This window comes from Triturus cristatus, chromosome 8 (assembly GCF_964204655.1).
Source record: "Triturus cristatus chromosome 8, aTriCri1.1, whole genome shotgun sequence".
Taxonomy (NCBI): domain Eukaryota; kingdom Metazoa; phylum Chordata; class Amphibia; order Caudata; family Salamandridae; genus Triturus; species Triturus cristatus.
The window spans coordinates 302,311,870-302,326,855 of NC_140591.1; the positions used below are offsets into that span (position 1 = coordinate 302,311,870).

At 47.9% G+C, this 14,986-nt stretch overlaps 1 protein-coding gene across 3 annotated transcripts in view; it reads left to right on the forward strand.

Moving 5' to 3' along the window:
• Window positions 1–14,986, forward strand: part of IFT88 (intraflagellar transport 88) — a 537,246-nt gene that overhangs the window by 409,270 nt on the left and 112,990 nt on the right. For all 3 annotated transcript variants that reach the window (XM_085621562.1, XM_085621564.1, XM_085621563.1), the window contains exon 24: window positions 14,705–14,765. In XM_085621562.1, the coding sequence (XP_085477688.1) occupies window positions 14,705–14,765 (61 nt within the window). The remainder of the gene's footprint in view (window positions 1–14,704; window positions 14,766–14,986) is intronic.

Here is a 14,986-nt window from a genome sequence, read left to right on the forward strand (position 1 = left end):
ATCACATCACAAACTTCCAATTTATGAAGAAAGCAAAACCAGATGCCCACTGAATATAAATTAGGCAGGCTGTATTTTGTGACTTCCTGTAAATGTCTACAAACGCAGGGATGGTGGCCTTCAAGGGACAACAGACAACCATTTCTGCATTTGCTTACCCAAACTGGGAAACTTATGTTTTTCCAAAAGCAGTCCGTGTCCATCAAAGAGACTCGTGCTGCTTTTGCAAAAAGAAAAAAACATTTTACTATCTGGGAAAATATTAGACGAGCACTGGTCTATAGAATCGCTGCCTGTTCTCTCCAAAGCCATCCAATATATTTCCCAAAGGGAACAGCCTCCCCGTTGTAAATCAGATACTACCCCAACTTGAGAGGTGGTAACTACAATGGTTTCCAACAGCAATTGAGGTCACAAACCATTCATGTATTTATTTGTGACTTCAAGACTGCATCTTTCACACCCCATCCTGGGTTTTATTCGGAAATCGGTGAAAATCCTCCTATACAAGCTGGAAAGACTTGCATCTCATTAAATGGGCTTTGTACATTGTGGAAAGATGTTTTGCAGGCACAAAACCTGATCCAGAGGCATTGCGATCAAAACTATTACATATGGCCAAATCTTAGGATATTTCCTGCCCTGAATCTGTTCTTTCTGCGCCGTACAAACCTATCCCTATCATAGGCATTGTCCATGTTGTCTTTCTCGATAAAGAATCTGTGGAAAGAAATAATGATTTCACGAATAATAATTGTAGGAACAAGAATTTAGGGCCTCATTTCAAAGTGCAGGGTAGTACCAAGAGGTAATACTGGCAAAATAAATTATGATAATGCTGATTGTGTGTATGCAGCAAAAATGGATAATGGCCGAGGGACACTTCAGATGAGAGAATCTAAAGTAGGAGTCATAAGAGGAGAAGAATAACTTAACATCCGGAATATGGTCCTCAACACGTTGCACTCTGTTCTTCCCGTCTTGAGAAGACCTCTGTTAACTTTGTGCACCGTAAACATCATAATACTGACTGTTGTAATGGTCAATACACCTGACTGTAGTACATATATAGATGTAATGTTGTAAGACATTGAAAATGTCACACTGAATTACACATATTATTATTTGTTAAAATGCAGCACCAATTAACTAATTAGTATGTTCAGATTATCTTCTCTGCATACCTTGCCGTGTTCTGTACTTTGTATTGGAATATAATGTCTTCACTTTGAATATTAGGTTTTAAAAATCAATTAATTTGTCAATTGCTGCCCCTCTCACTCCAAAGGCTTGTGTCACAGGCTCATTTACACAAGCAGATGGTAGTGGTCTCTATGCACGGTAAGGATTTGCTACATGGCTCCTCATACCTCCTAACAGCATTACCTAATGCAGATCATAGGATATACATTGAAGTCCTGGCCCTGCGGTTTACAGAGATTTTATCAGACTTAATGCCTGCATATCAGGCTGGCTTTATTAAGAGCAGGCAGGTGTGTCGTTTTGGAGGTGGCTAACACAAAATTTCCCTGTTTGATGATGATGTCCTGATATATCTGATTAGGCTGATTGATGCAGTCCCACCCCTGCTGAAACTATTGCTGACATGTCTTCATATGAAACGAACTCGAACAATTTGGTACTTTTACCGATAATGCTGGCAAGCGACGAAAGGTATTGGATTGGATCCTTTGTCCTTTTAAGCTGGGGGAGAATGAACTGAAATATTAGAAATATGCCATCATGGCACTCATAGGGGAGTTGCATGTGGATCACTATTTCACCTATGATAGAAACAAATATATCAGATCTATGTAGATGGAGGCAGCTCTATGTCTCATGCCTGGCTAGGAAAGCGACCATAAAAATGTCTGTAATTCTTAGACTCTTGTACCTGTTTCAGGCACTTCCAAATAAAATAGAAATTGTTACATTCCAGACTTTACAAAAAGCCTTGATGGGGTCTGTGTGGAAAGGGAAACCCAGGTTAACGAGAAGGATGGTGGTAGCACCAAGGCACAGCGAATTATTTTCCTGGCAAATAGTACACTGGGACATGGGGATGGCTGCTTAAAAACGGAAAGCTGAGCTGAATGTTTATGGTGGATACTTCTTACCACAGATTTGTCACCTTGTAAATACCAAAAACAACAGTTGATGGACAGAATGCAGAACAATGTCATACATTCACCCCAGTACAGAGATCTGGGCCTAAATCCATAGTTTTTTTGCTCACCATGCCATTCCAGTTTGAATCCAGCCATATGCAAATCAGTCTTGACCCTGTGCCTCATGGGAACAGTCCAGCCCGAACTGCCAAGCCAGGTACTCCCTGGACTGGAACCAAGCATGCTAGGACCGGTTTCGGGGTTTCACCCCTCTTCAGCCAGGATAGCTTGATTCCAATGTTTTGCCAATGTGCAACATTCCGTCCATCATCTTGTGTGTTTTGCTGTTTGCCCTATGTGGGAAGGGTATGCCCAGACGTGGGTCCCGTGCTCACTACGCCACTGGAGTCAAGCTATCCTGGCTGAAGAGGGGTGAAACCCAGAAACCGGTCCTAGGATGCTTGATTCCGGTCCAGGGAAGACATGGCTTGGCAGTTCGGGCTGGACTGTTCCCATGAGGCACAGGGTCAAAACTGATTTGCATATGGCCATGTCTGAACTGGGGTGGCGTGGTGAGCAAAATAACGATGGATTAAACCCAGATCTGTGACTGGGGGTGAATGTTTTGACAATTTGCCCTTGATCTCTGCCTTACGTGACTCGAAGCTCTGCACCAGTGGACTTTGATAAATCCGTAGGCCATCCAGGACCGTGAGGCCAAACTTTACTTTGCTGAGCACCGTAGAAAAGCAAAGTCCTGGTCGAAGTCACGAAGGCAGATGAGTTCTCGTTCCAGAGGCCATTTCCGAGAGAGGTTGTTGTCACACTCCAAGGGCCTGATTATGATTCTGGCAGACATAAGACCGCCAGACTCGCGGTGGTCTGTCCGCCTCATTATTACTTCAAAAGTTGTTGCGGCGGAGGGCCACCAGCTGTACCAGGGAGCAGTCGTCCCCTGGCAGGACTGCAGCACAATATAACATGCTGAGCAGGACTGGTGCAGACCTGCTCACCATATTACGAGTTCCGCCACCCATTTCATGGCGGGAGCCCCTCCATGTAAGAGACTGGTGGTGGAGGAACAAAGGGGGCCCTACACAGCCCCCATGTCCCTCCCTGCCATGGGAATATATTCAGGGGGCACGTCTGTATTCCCCCAAAGTTCCAGCATGGCATGGACCTCACCGTCTATGCCGTGCTGGAACATTTTTGGCCGTTTCCATTGCGGTGCCTGTTTTCCAGGCACTGCAATGGGAAAGGTGAAGGGCCGTCTGCCATACACGAGTTCAACTCTTAATACTGTAGGCGGTCCTTGCGGAGCTTTGCCACAGCTGTGTCAGCAGGGAGCTGGCTCAACTGCGCCACAGTCTTAACCAGCCTCCAAGTTCTCAGGTAAGTCGAAGAAAAAGAAGCAAAAGTAGTCCAAGCATGGCTCCCCTTCTCACCAGGAGAAGGACATCGAGTTACCTCTAAGTCGCGGTCTTGGTCTCCCCCACTCGGAAAAGATCCCAACCCAACCAGGTACATCAGTGACGCTGCAGCAGATCCAGGCTTTCAAGAAGGCTATGCTATCAATCTTCGGTCCCCCTCTGAATTTCACTGGAGCGCTTTCAGGCACAGGTTGATCCGAGTAGGCCTCCAGTATGGTTACCGCCAGCTGATCCGTCAACTATGCCGATTCTGCTTCTTGACCCTGTTCTAAGCCAAAGCCTGCTCTGACTTCCCCTACGGTGCTGAGACCTGGATTAGGGCCCTGTGCGTCGATGCCGGCAGCGATGCCGCCGGAAGAGGCCAAAGTCCTTTTGAACTCAAAAGCAAATCACGCGTGACTTCGGAAAAAGTCGCCTCCACCTTGATCTCTCCCAGAATCCTAATCTGAGTCAGATATACTTGCCCTGAATTATAGATTCTCTGACCCAGAGCCACAAGATGACGCAGAGTTATATAGTGACGAAAAAAAGTGCCTTGACCTCCATGAGGCTAGTGACCTTGATAGGGCACCGGCCACAGACCTACATGTCTGGGTAGATGAACCAAACTGGCGTTGCCTAGCACATCAAGAATGGCGGGCGCACTCAGAGGTGACCCGGAGTGTTGGAGATGGCCCTTTTTGCAGGGTTATCCCTAAACTTTTTGCTTCTTCCTCCTATTTTTTCCTAACCTGTTTGTGTTGGTTTTAGGACTATGGGCACTTTACCACTGCCAATCAGTGCTAAAGTGCATACACTCTCTGTGTAAACTGTGTTATGGATTGCTGTTTCCATGATTGGCCTATTTGATTTATGTGTCAGTCCCTAGTAAAGAGCACTGCGCTTTCCAGGCCCCATAAATCAAATGCTGTTGGTGGGCTGCAGCACTGGATTGTGCCACCCACGCAAACAGCCCGTAAAGTGTAATTCTGGCCTGCCATTGCAGAGCCTGTGTGCAGTCTGGAACTGCCATGTCGACTTGGCAAGTGCCCCCACTTGCCAGCCTCTAAACCTTATCTTTTCTACATGTTAGCCACCCCTAAGGTAGGCCCAAGGTACATTGTACGTGAAAGGTATGACATGCCCTGGTGTGTGGCATGTCCTGATAGTGAATTACAGCCAATTTCGTTTTTCTCTATTACAAGGCTACCTGTTCCCATAGGCCAGAATGGGCAGTTTGATTATAACATCTATCTGATAGAGACATCTAGCCGCAGATTCCTTAACTTAGAATATTCCCAGGCGTCAGACTGGATCCGGAACATTCTTTGCAGCAGTACCTCTGCTCGCCGGGGGACGGCGCCACACGACCCCCGCCCTGATGTCGTCCACGTACGTGATGTCAGTGAGGTCATATAAGTCCCTTCCGGCGCGCTGACGACAGTTTCCTTCTTTTCCACGTGCAACGCCGATCCGGAGTAAGTGGTTCCTCTGGCCTGTTTTCCGGCCCTTTTTTACGCTTCGCGTCTGGAACATTGTGCGATGCCTTCGGGCTTTAAAACCTATACGTCTTGTTCACGGCAAATGTCCGCGACAGACTCACATCTTATCTGTATGTGGTGTTTGGGCGAACACCACGACTCGACAGATTGCGATGCCTGCCAACACCTCAAGCCGAAGTCCCGGCGGGGGCGCCGGATGAAGCTCCTTTCGGCTCAACTGTCCCGGTCGGAGTCGTCTCGTCTTCCAGCCTCCTCCTCGCCGGCAGGCCCCTCTGGTTTCCAGCTGTGGCATTGCTCGCCCTCTGGGGCCTGGTGACGTCGTTCACCCCTTCTGGGTAAGTTGCGGCTCATGTCCCCGAGGTCCACGACCTCACTTCCGTCTGTTGTCGGGGGCACTAGTTCCCGGGAGTCGCCCATGCCCTATCCGCCATATCCAGGCACGGGGGCGACTCGGTCCCAAATGGAGGCCTATGCCGCAGCTCTGCAGACCTCCCTTGGGTCCGCTCCTGTCCCTGGGGCATCCTCGGGGCCTCCGCTACTTGCGGGGTCCCTGACCGACTCGCCGATGGGTTCGCCCCCCTGCGCCAATTAAGCTCTTGCCCCCCAGAGACGAAGGAGATATGGTGTCGTCAGGGTGCGGCCCGGCTGGGTCCCCCTCTACGACCCATAGCACCCTTGCCACGCCACATAGTCCCGTGGGGCTCCCTGTGGCGTCGCAGGTGGCTGCTGGTTCTCAAAGCCTTGCTTAGAGCACACCTCAGCCTTCTGGACAGGTAGCCGCCTGCCCGAAGCTGTAGTCGGCGCCGTTCTGGCGCCGAACACTCGTGTCATCAGGGTGTGGCCCGGCGGGGTCCCCCTCTACCACCCATAGCACCTCTGCTACGACGCATAGTCCCGCGGGGCTCCGTGTGGCGTCGCAGGTGGCTGCTGGTGCTCAAAACCTTGCTTCGAGCACACCTCGGCCCTCTGGACAGGCAGCCGCTTGCCCGGAGCCGAGGTCTGCACCGTTCCAGCGCCGAAAACTCGCCTCCCCTGCTCCGACTCCACTTCCTACTTCGGAGTCGGAGCCTGTTGTGGTTGAGGCTAAGTCGGCACCGGAGGCTTGCCTCCCCAGCTCCGACGCCATCCCCTTCTTCGGAAGCGGGGCTTGTCGTGGTGAGTGTGGAATCGGCGCCGGATGGATCCGACTCACCGCCAGATGGAGCTGAGTCGGCGCCAGACGAGGCAGAGTCAGGGCCGACCAGAGTCATTTTGGTGCCGCGCCGGGTTGTGGACTCTTCTCCGGAAGCTTCTGGGGAGAGTTTGGCGTTGCCTTCACGTTCAGCGACGCCAGATCTATCCTTGCCTGTCCCCCCTTAGAATTTGTGGACCCGGCAGGATCCCCGCCTCCTCAGGAGCCCCATCAGGACCCCCGCCTCCTCAGGAGCCCCATCAGGACCCCCATTCGTCAATGAGGCTTCCTTCCTTTGGGCATTGGTCGCACCCTCAGTGTATTGGTAGACTTAGTTTACAGCCCTCACCTACAGATGAGTTGCTGTCCCCTCCTCCGAGGGCTACCGAGGCCGGTGCAGCGTTTCTTAGAGTAGTCTCCTTAGCCACTCATATACTTAACATGCAGCCCCCTTCGGTCCCCTTGCCTGTGGACCCTCTGCTTGGTGTCCTTCACCATGGGTCGGGGAATGTGAAGCCGCTTCTGCCCTTTGAAACTTCTCTCTATGACGCCCTTTTGGGCACCTGGGCTCGGCCAACTTCCGGTGATCCGGTAGCTCGTTCTTTCTTGCACCACCACCGACCTGCTACTCATGATCCAGTTTGCTTATTTGTTCACCCAGATGTGCAGGGGTTCGTTTTGCAAACTGCCTTCCCTTCCTTGCCTCAGTTAATGCTTCCTCCCTCCAGGGATTCCAGATGGCTTGAGTCGTGGGGTCGTAGCATCTTCGCCTCCACTAGTGCTGCCCTTCGTTCACTAAATACAGTGTGTGTCTTGGCTCGGGCTACCTCGGCATTTTGGGACTCTGTAGAGTCTCTTTTTTCAGACGCCTCTGAAGGCGCTCGTGTTGACCTCCTTCATCTTCTTCATGATGGCCGTGACCTAGCTGAATTCACGATCCGCTTGGCCTTGGATACTGCTGATTCCCTAGTCCGAGCTATGGCTGGTTTGGTTGCCTTGAGGCGCCATGCTTGATTGCGGGATAGCGTCTTCCCGGAGAATATCCGGGAGCGACTTGTTGATCTACCCTTTGATGGGGTTTTATTGTTTGATGCCCGCGCCGAATCGGCTGTTCGGCGTCTCCTTGCGGGCTTTCGCCCTTCCCCTTAAGCCAAAATATTTCCCAAGTCTTCTTTTTGCATGTTATGTGGTGGTTACCCTTTCATTTACCATCCTTTCGATGCCTTTTGTGTTTGAGCTGGCAATAAGCCTACTGTGGCAGTATTCCACAGGTTATTGTGTCTGGCTTCTGACTGTGGTTTGCCCTAAGAGGTGTTCCCCGTTCCCCATTGTTTGGGGTGTCCATACTCCAAGTGGGGTACTTGTATACTATTATATATCTCTGCTTTATGTTATGTGGACCTAGAGATCCTTTGGGCTTTATGCGTCCCCTGGTGTTTAATGTTGTGACTTGGCGCACTCTTCTATACGTCATGGGTTGACTTGCTTATATGCGTCATTCTCCTCCTTGGGAGGTTTTCATGGTGTTTTACACTCTTAAAATGCGGATACCACTGGCCATTAATGCACTAGGTGTGCTCCTATATATATATATATATATGTGTGCATATGCAGGTTACCATGGGTACTCTTCTTCCTACATCTCCACCTCTCTTCGCTGCTGCAAGGTCTGGTCCTAGATCGCCATGAATCAGGGAGCTTTTTAGGGCTGCACTCGGGATTGCCCTTTGTCTACACTGCAGGGTGTCCTTCAGTACACTTAGGTGCACTTCGATACTTTTCCTGCATCTTCAGCAATAGGGTCCCTTTTGCGTCCCACTACCTGGGGTGGTTCCTCGGCTTTACACTGCTCACTTCTTGGTGTGCAGATACTGAACGATATCTCTCTTTCTGGACGAGGGTTAATTTTTACTCCCAGTCGGAGGATGTGGTATACGATTCTCAGATTCTTTCCTACATTGATACGCCTATTGGTACTCGGATGCCTATGCTGCCACATCCTTCGGATGTGCCCCTTTCATTGGGTATCACCCTATACTATGTCCGCTGTACCTGCGGAACAGCTCTTCCGATGTCAGTCGTTCTAGGGTCTGCACCCTACAACTGTATTTCGTGAGTTGGTTCTCACCTTACTCTTCAAGCTGCCTGGTTGAGCAGTCCTATGCCTTTTTTAGCTCCGCCACCTTGTTGTCTCTGTGGTTGTCGGCTCTGTGCATGTTTCAGTGATGGCCCGCATCAGCGTGCTTCAGATTGTTCCTGCTCGCCTCTGTCCCCCCTTTGGTGCCTGGGTGTGCACTTGGTGTGTTTCTTGTTCCCGCCTGTCCTTCTAGGACATTGCTCAGTTTCTACCTCTTGCCCTTCAGTTCCTTGCGATAGCTTCGCCGGCCTTCCTTTAATGGGCTAGCCTGGTAGGGTCTGGTATGGTCGCATCGCTTCATGTTTTTCCTCGACCTTTGGTTGGTGTCCACATAGTGCGCCATTAAGCTCAGGGTAGTCCTTCTTCTTCCTGCGTTTGGGACTCTCTCTCTCTCTCTCTCTCTCTCTCTCTCTCTCTCTCTCTGTTTGCTATATAGCTGGTGCCGTTTCTACATCTCATACTTATACAGGTGTGGCGTAGCACCATTATGGCTTTTGTTTTTGGGACGCCTTGTCTCCCATTCTCTTTTGCTCTTCCGAGCTAATTGGGTTGCTGTCTGGTTGTCCTGCCACAGCCTTACCCATTGTCCGTCACTCTGTTGCCAGCTCCGTGCTTGAGCACTTTCTGTTGTTCTGTCGCAGACCCACCACCCCCCTGGGGTATGACTACGGTATCTATTCTAAGTTAAGGAATCAGCGGCTAGATGTGTCTATTAGATGTACGAGTTACTTACCTTCGGTAACGATGTATCTAGTAGAGACGTTGTCTAGCCGCAGATTCCTCCCCGCTCTGCGAGAACCTTGCCAGGTGGGCTTCTCCTCTTGCCTACTTTCAGTTACCATTGGTTTTTCTTTCAAGGGTGCTCACATAGTTGCGCCCCTTTCGGAATTACCATATGCGGCTGACTCCCTCCAAGGGGCTTTTTCCTGTAGATGGTGCCTTTTCATTCACTTTCATCATGAGATTCTTCTTCTCCTGCTGCCTTCCCTCCCGCCCACCTTCTCCATTAACTAGAGGCTCTTGTCTCCTATATAGTCGTCTTCTTTGACGATCTCTTCAGCTCTGTTTCCCACTTCCATGGTTATAAGGGAAGACTCCTTCTTCAAGTACATTGCTGTACTTTCCGTAAGGAAGATACTTTCTTAAAGTACATTGCAGTTCTTTCTGTGCTCCGTCCTTGTTGGACAGCACAGTTCTACATGGTTATAACAGTCACAGTTCTACATGGTAATAACTGTCTATTTTTTTGTCTGTTGAGATATTCTTCCCTTCTTGCTCACACTTTGGGATGGGCCTACGCTTCCCTATGCGGGGTTCTTTCTCACAGAGTAGTTCTGCTTTGGCTTTTTCACTTATATGTATACAGTGTCTGCTACTGGCTTTTATGATGGGGTTTTGCACTATCCACCTTATTTATTTTGCGGATTTTTAATCTTTCGCACACTGTTCCCATACTTTCCCAGTTTTTGTTTGTGGCTCTGCGTTGTGCCGCGGAAAAGTTTCTCCGAAGAAAACTGTCATCAGCGCGCCGGGAGCGACTTATATGACCTCGCTGACGTCACGTACGTGGACGACGTCAGGGCGGGGTCTTGTGGCGCCTCCCCCCGGCACACAGAGGTGCTGCTGCAAAGAATTTTGCGGGTCCAATCTGACGCCTGGGGATATTCTAGGTTAAGGAATCTGCGGCTAGACAAAGGCTCTACCAGATACATCGTCACCGAAGGTAAGTAACTCGTACTATAATCCTAACTGACCCAGGGAAATGGTAGAAAAACTAACTTAGTATTCCTGAATTTAGAATGATAAAATATGTTTTTTAGTGAAGTTGGTTTTAACATTATGTGTTTGAAAATACCACTTTTAGAAAGTAGGTATTTTCTTACCTAACCATCCAGCCTGCCTCGGCTAGCTTGTGTATTGTCTGTCTGGTTTGCGAGTGACAGGGGCTGGGGAGACTCCAGAAGACAGGGTTAGTCAGCACAGGGCTGAATAGACCTATCTTCACGTAGAGTGGTGGGAGGAGTAGTACCTGGGCCTGAATAGGGTTGTGCCTGCCCTCCACAATGCTGGCTCCACCTCCTGTGGTGCGTCTGATGACCCTGGCCCACATTGACAAAGGAAGAAGGTGCACACTGGCAGAATGCACCCAGAACTGGTTGGTTTGAGCTAGGTACAAGGCCCTCTACCTTCAGAGGACAAAGGATTTCCTAGTATAAATATTGGGGCCCAGACCCCAAGACTTAAGAACTCTTTTGGATCAAGAAGACTGCCAAGAAGAAGAGGTGGAGAAGCTGTGAGGAGGAACTACCACTTTGCTGTGTGCTTTGCTGTGTTGGCCTGCAGTGGCTGCTTCCGACTTGGGCAGTGAATAGAATGGACTGAACTTTCTGCAATCTACTTTTGTGAGTTTCTCCAAGGGCATGAGGTAGAGCTTGCCCCTTGTTTAAGAAGTCTCAGGAACAGCAAAGACTTCAAGCTCTTCTGCCCTCAGCACTGGGAACTGTGTGTTTTGTGCTGCAACAGAAGAAAATCAACACGACGACGCTGCCGGTGCAAGCCCTTGCCAACTAAAGACCCCCATTTCTAACACTGGGCATTTCCCAATAATAGTGGGAACCTTGGCTTGATCTTTTTGCCACTGTGGATAACACACACTATCCAAGCTTTAGCAGGTTTTAGTTCCCAAGACAGTCCTCACTCGTTAAGGTCTTTTGGTTAGGCTGGAGCTCAGGAATCTTGTTGAGCTTCCTGCCTCTAACTCTTCTACCCAGAGCTCTGAAGAGAAAAAAGAATGACCAGGCCCAAGTCATCCTAGGGGCTCCAGATTGGGCTAGGAGACTGCAATACCCAGAACTTCATTATCTGTGCTCCGATTTGGCTGCTTCCTCAAAAGGACCTATTGTTGCCACAACAGGGCAGGGTTCAGCACCTGAGTTTGCCCAACTTACACCTCTATGCTTGAAAGTGAAAGTTAATGGCCTTCAATCTCTCTTTCGAAGTCTTGAATGTGATTTTGGCAGTCAGGCGTCCCTCCAATAAGACGATTTACGCTCGACCCTAAGAGAAGTTTGTTCTTGGGTGTTCTTCTCAGCACAGCCAACCCGTACAGGACCCGTTATCGGATGTCGTTCGTTTCTCTGTGTCTCTAGCCCAGCAATACCTTGCTTTGGCAACAATTAAACTATAGTTGCCTAATCAGCCATCTTTGTTTTAAGTCATTTGCGTTGTTTGAAAGGGCTGATACACATGTTCCCGCCAAAACCCCTTGTGGTGCTCCAGTGGACCTCAATATGTTCCTTACATTCTTGATGTGCACTCCATCCGAGCCTATACACAGCTGCTCCCTGAGATTGCTCACATTGAAAACATTCTTCCTCATTGCGATCATGTCAGCTCATTGCATGAGTGAGCTGAAAGCACTTTCTTTCCACCAACCATACACCGCCTTCTTCCTGGACAAATTTGTTCGAAGGACAAAGGAAGCATTCTCTACAAAAGCTGCAACACCTTTCCACATTGGACACGCGATTATTCTGCCGATGTTCTTAACTCCTCTTCATCCATCTAAAGAGCAAGAGAGACTCCATCACCTAGACCCAAAGAGAGCTCTGAGTTTCTATATTTATCGTACCAAAGATCACCTGGTGGATGATCAGTGCTTTATTGTCTTCTCAGGTGCAGAGAAGGGAAGAGCAGTGCAGAAACAGACCATCTCCGGATGGATTGCTTTATGCATAACGATCTGCTATTGTCTTGCCAAGAAACAGCCTTGGAAGGCCTGTGAGCTCGATCCAGCAGAGCAAAAGCTGCTCCACTGCGCAGACGTACAGAGTGCCTGTTTTGGACATCTGCCAGACTGCAACTTGTATCTATCTACAAGGAGAGGAATCTGTGGTTAGAAGTAACCATCAGAAGAGCAAGTTACTTTCCTTCGGTAATGCTCTTTCTGGTGGATACTCTTACCGCAGGTTTCTCACCAACCCTCGTTCCTGCCTGTTCTGTGGGATGGACTCCTTTGGTCCATATTAAAAAGATTCCAATTATATATCTACATGCGGGGTATAATCTAATTACTAGGGCTCCGTGTCAGACGGTGCGGACAAATATCAAAAATAAACTGATGTCAAGAAGCAGAGGTCGTGGTTATACTGCTGCCCCTGCGTCACTGCCTGGGCACGGCAGACCTGATTCAGAGCTGCACAGCGCCACACACCGGCGCACAAGGTATTTGCTGAGAAAAAAATCTGGATTCAGATAGAGTATTCATCAAAAAGACAATTACAGAAGGTAAACATCTTTGTCATCACAGCCATATTACAGCACACTACTGGACATATCGGACTCTATAACCATGAGAAAAGGTTTAACCATTTTATGATCGCTGTTAACACCAATGTATAATACCTCGAATTTGGACTGGGCTTTAGGGGGTGTCAACTTTAAAGCGTGAAAAGATGGAGATGGTAAGATCAACCAGATAGGTTTGAAAAATGATTAGTTCATTTTTTTTTATTAGATACCCAACCGTGCTTTTGAGGTGAAGAAGCAAGACCGGTCTCACTACTTCCAGCTGAGGCTCTAGGCACTGTAACCCATTCCCCCGAGCAAAGTAGTAGCGACAACAGACAAAACTTACTTTGAAAACTTCAACATCACACATGTTGGTGCAAAGAACTTAAGGCCTGATTTAAAGTTTGGTGGGGAGCCATCCATAGTCTAGGGGAGCGAAGGTAATAATTTAGAGATACCCTCCTGCCTGGTGGCAAACTCTCTGCCTGTAGAGGAGCTCATGTTATAGAGGCATTGGCTGTCCTGTCTCACGCAGACACTCACAAATCTTTTTTGTTTTAAAAAAACAAAGTCCCAAATGAAGAGTTTGTTTCTGTAAAACAAAACATTAATGGCCCTGACACCATGGGTGTTTTCCTCCAGGGTGAGGGAGTCAGTTTTCTTTTCTTTTTTTCTCAGGACTGCCAAGCTTTTTTGAAAGAGAAGAAAATGACAACAGACAGGCTGCTCTAAATAAGGCAGATGGTCTGATGTACTTACACCAGCAGCCCCAAGTCTATTAGGTTGTCTGTGTAAGGTTTCCACCGGCCAAAACATGATGGTTTGTCTAAGTAGAGCAGGCAGACCCTAAGTTTCTCAGACAGTTTCTCGCTAAACTCTAAATCAGGCCCTTAGTATCCAACCTGTACAAATTATTTGCAAACTTTTGAGGCAGATGGGATATATTGGTTGGGGAAAAAATTGGCTATGAGCCATGGGAACAGCTTTGGAAGGAAGTAGGGGTACAAAACAAGTCAGTGGCAAATAGAGAAACTTAGATCAAAGTGATTATGGGGTGGTACATTCCACAAGATGAGATAAATCAAATGTTCTTTGGTAGTTTGAGGGACTGCTGGAGGGGCTGCAGGGGATGGTGGGGGAGAACCTATACACATATGGTGGTAGTGCCTAAAGGAGCACTGGAAGGGGATGCTAGCAGCCATAAAGACCATAAATTGTATCCCCAAACCAGAAGTGTGTCGCTGATAATCTTTGGACCGAGGTTAGAAGCAGTGGAGACATTAACGGGTAGAAGATGGAAATTAGTGTTCTAGTTGTTGGTGTGTGCCAAGATGGTAATCCCTCGAATTTGGAAACAAACAGCATTGCTTACAAGCACTACCTGGGTAGGCAGACTGCGGGACATGATTGCAATGGGAGGGCTTTCAAACCCCTTAGTGAAGGATAGGTATAAATTCCTGTTGGTGTGGCAGTCCTGGTGGATAATATGGGACAAAACTTTAGAGTAGAGAGGTTTCGTACCTGCCAATGTTTAAGGCCATATTCCTTTTTTTTTAAAGTTTTTATTAGGTATAAATTGCAATACAATGCTGATATAATACCAATCACACAATTGTCAACATACAGGGAGGAAACCAGTACGGAATATGCCCCAGAACAAGAAGGGCTACACTAAAATAACCCTATTCTTCCTTGATTAATTGTGGCAACACCTTCAGCTGCCTTGTGAACTAGCTTGATGACCCTTAAAAGAGAGCAATTGAAGCAAGAAAAGACGTAAGCCTGAAATAAAGATACATAGAAATAAATCTCCTGAAGCAGTCAGGCGGAATGAGGGATGAATCCGAAACATTGTCGTTTTGTTGTTTGTGGACTTTTCTGTACTTATTTCCCTGTTGTATACACTCAATTCATGTCAAACGAAGAGACAGGTATAAAGGGGGTAACTTGAGATTGAAGTGGCAGTCTATTAGTTACTGTATTGAATTCCAATAAATGAAAGTATTTACAAACCTAATAAATTGATTTTGAAAAAAAACCTCTTTTCAGCTATTAATAAAATTTAAAGTAAATCTTTATTTTTTTAGCGTGTCAGGTCTGGTAGAGATGGCAGTGGACGTGGTCGTCGAGAAGGAAGTGCCAGCAGTGGTATGTACCAAAAAATAAATGAAGTACGGAAAAACATTTCAACTTTATGCTCAGTAATTTCGTATCAGTAATGTTTGATAAAGAAGTTACTTACTTTCAATAATAATATTTCTGGTGGATATGTAATGTTCCTGTGGATTCACCACCTTATTCCTTCCAGCTTCAGACTGGTCCAGATACCATTTCTCCACCAATGCCAGGTGGTGCCATGTACCTCCATC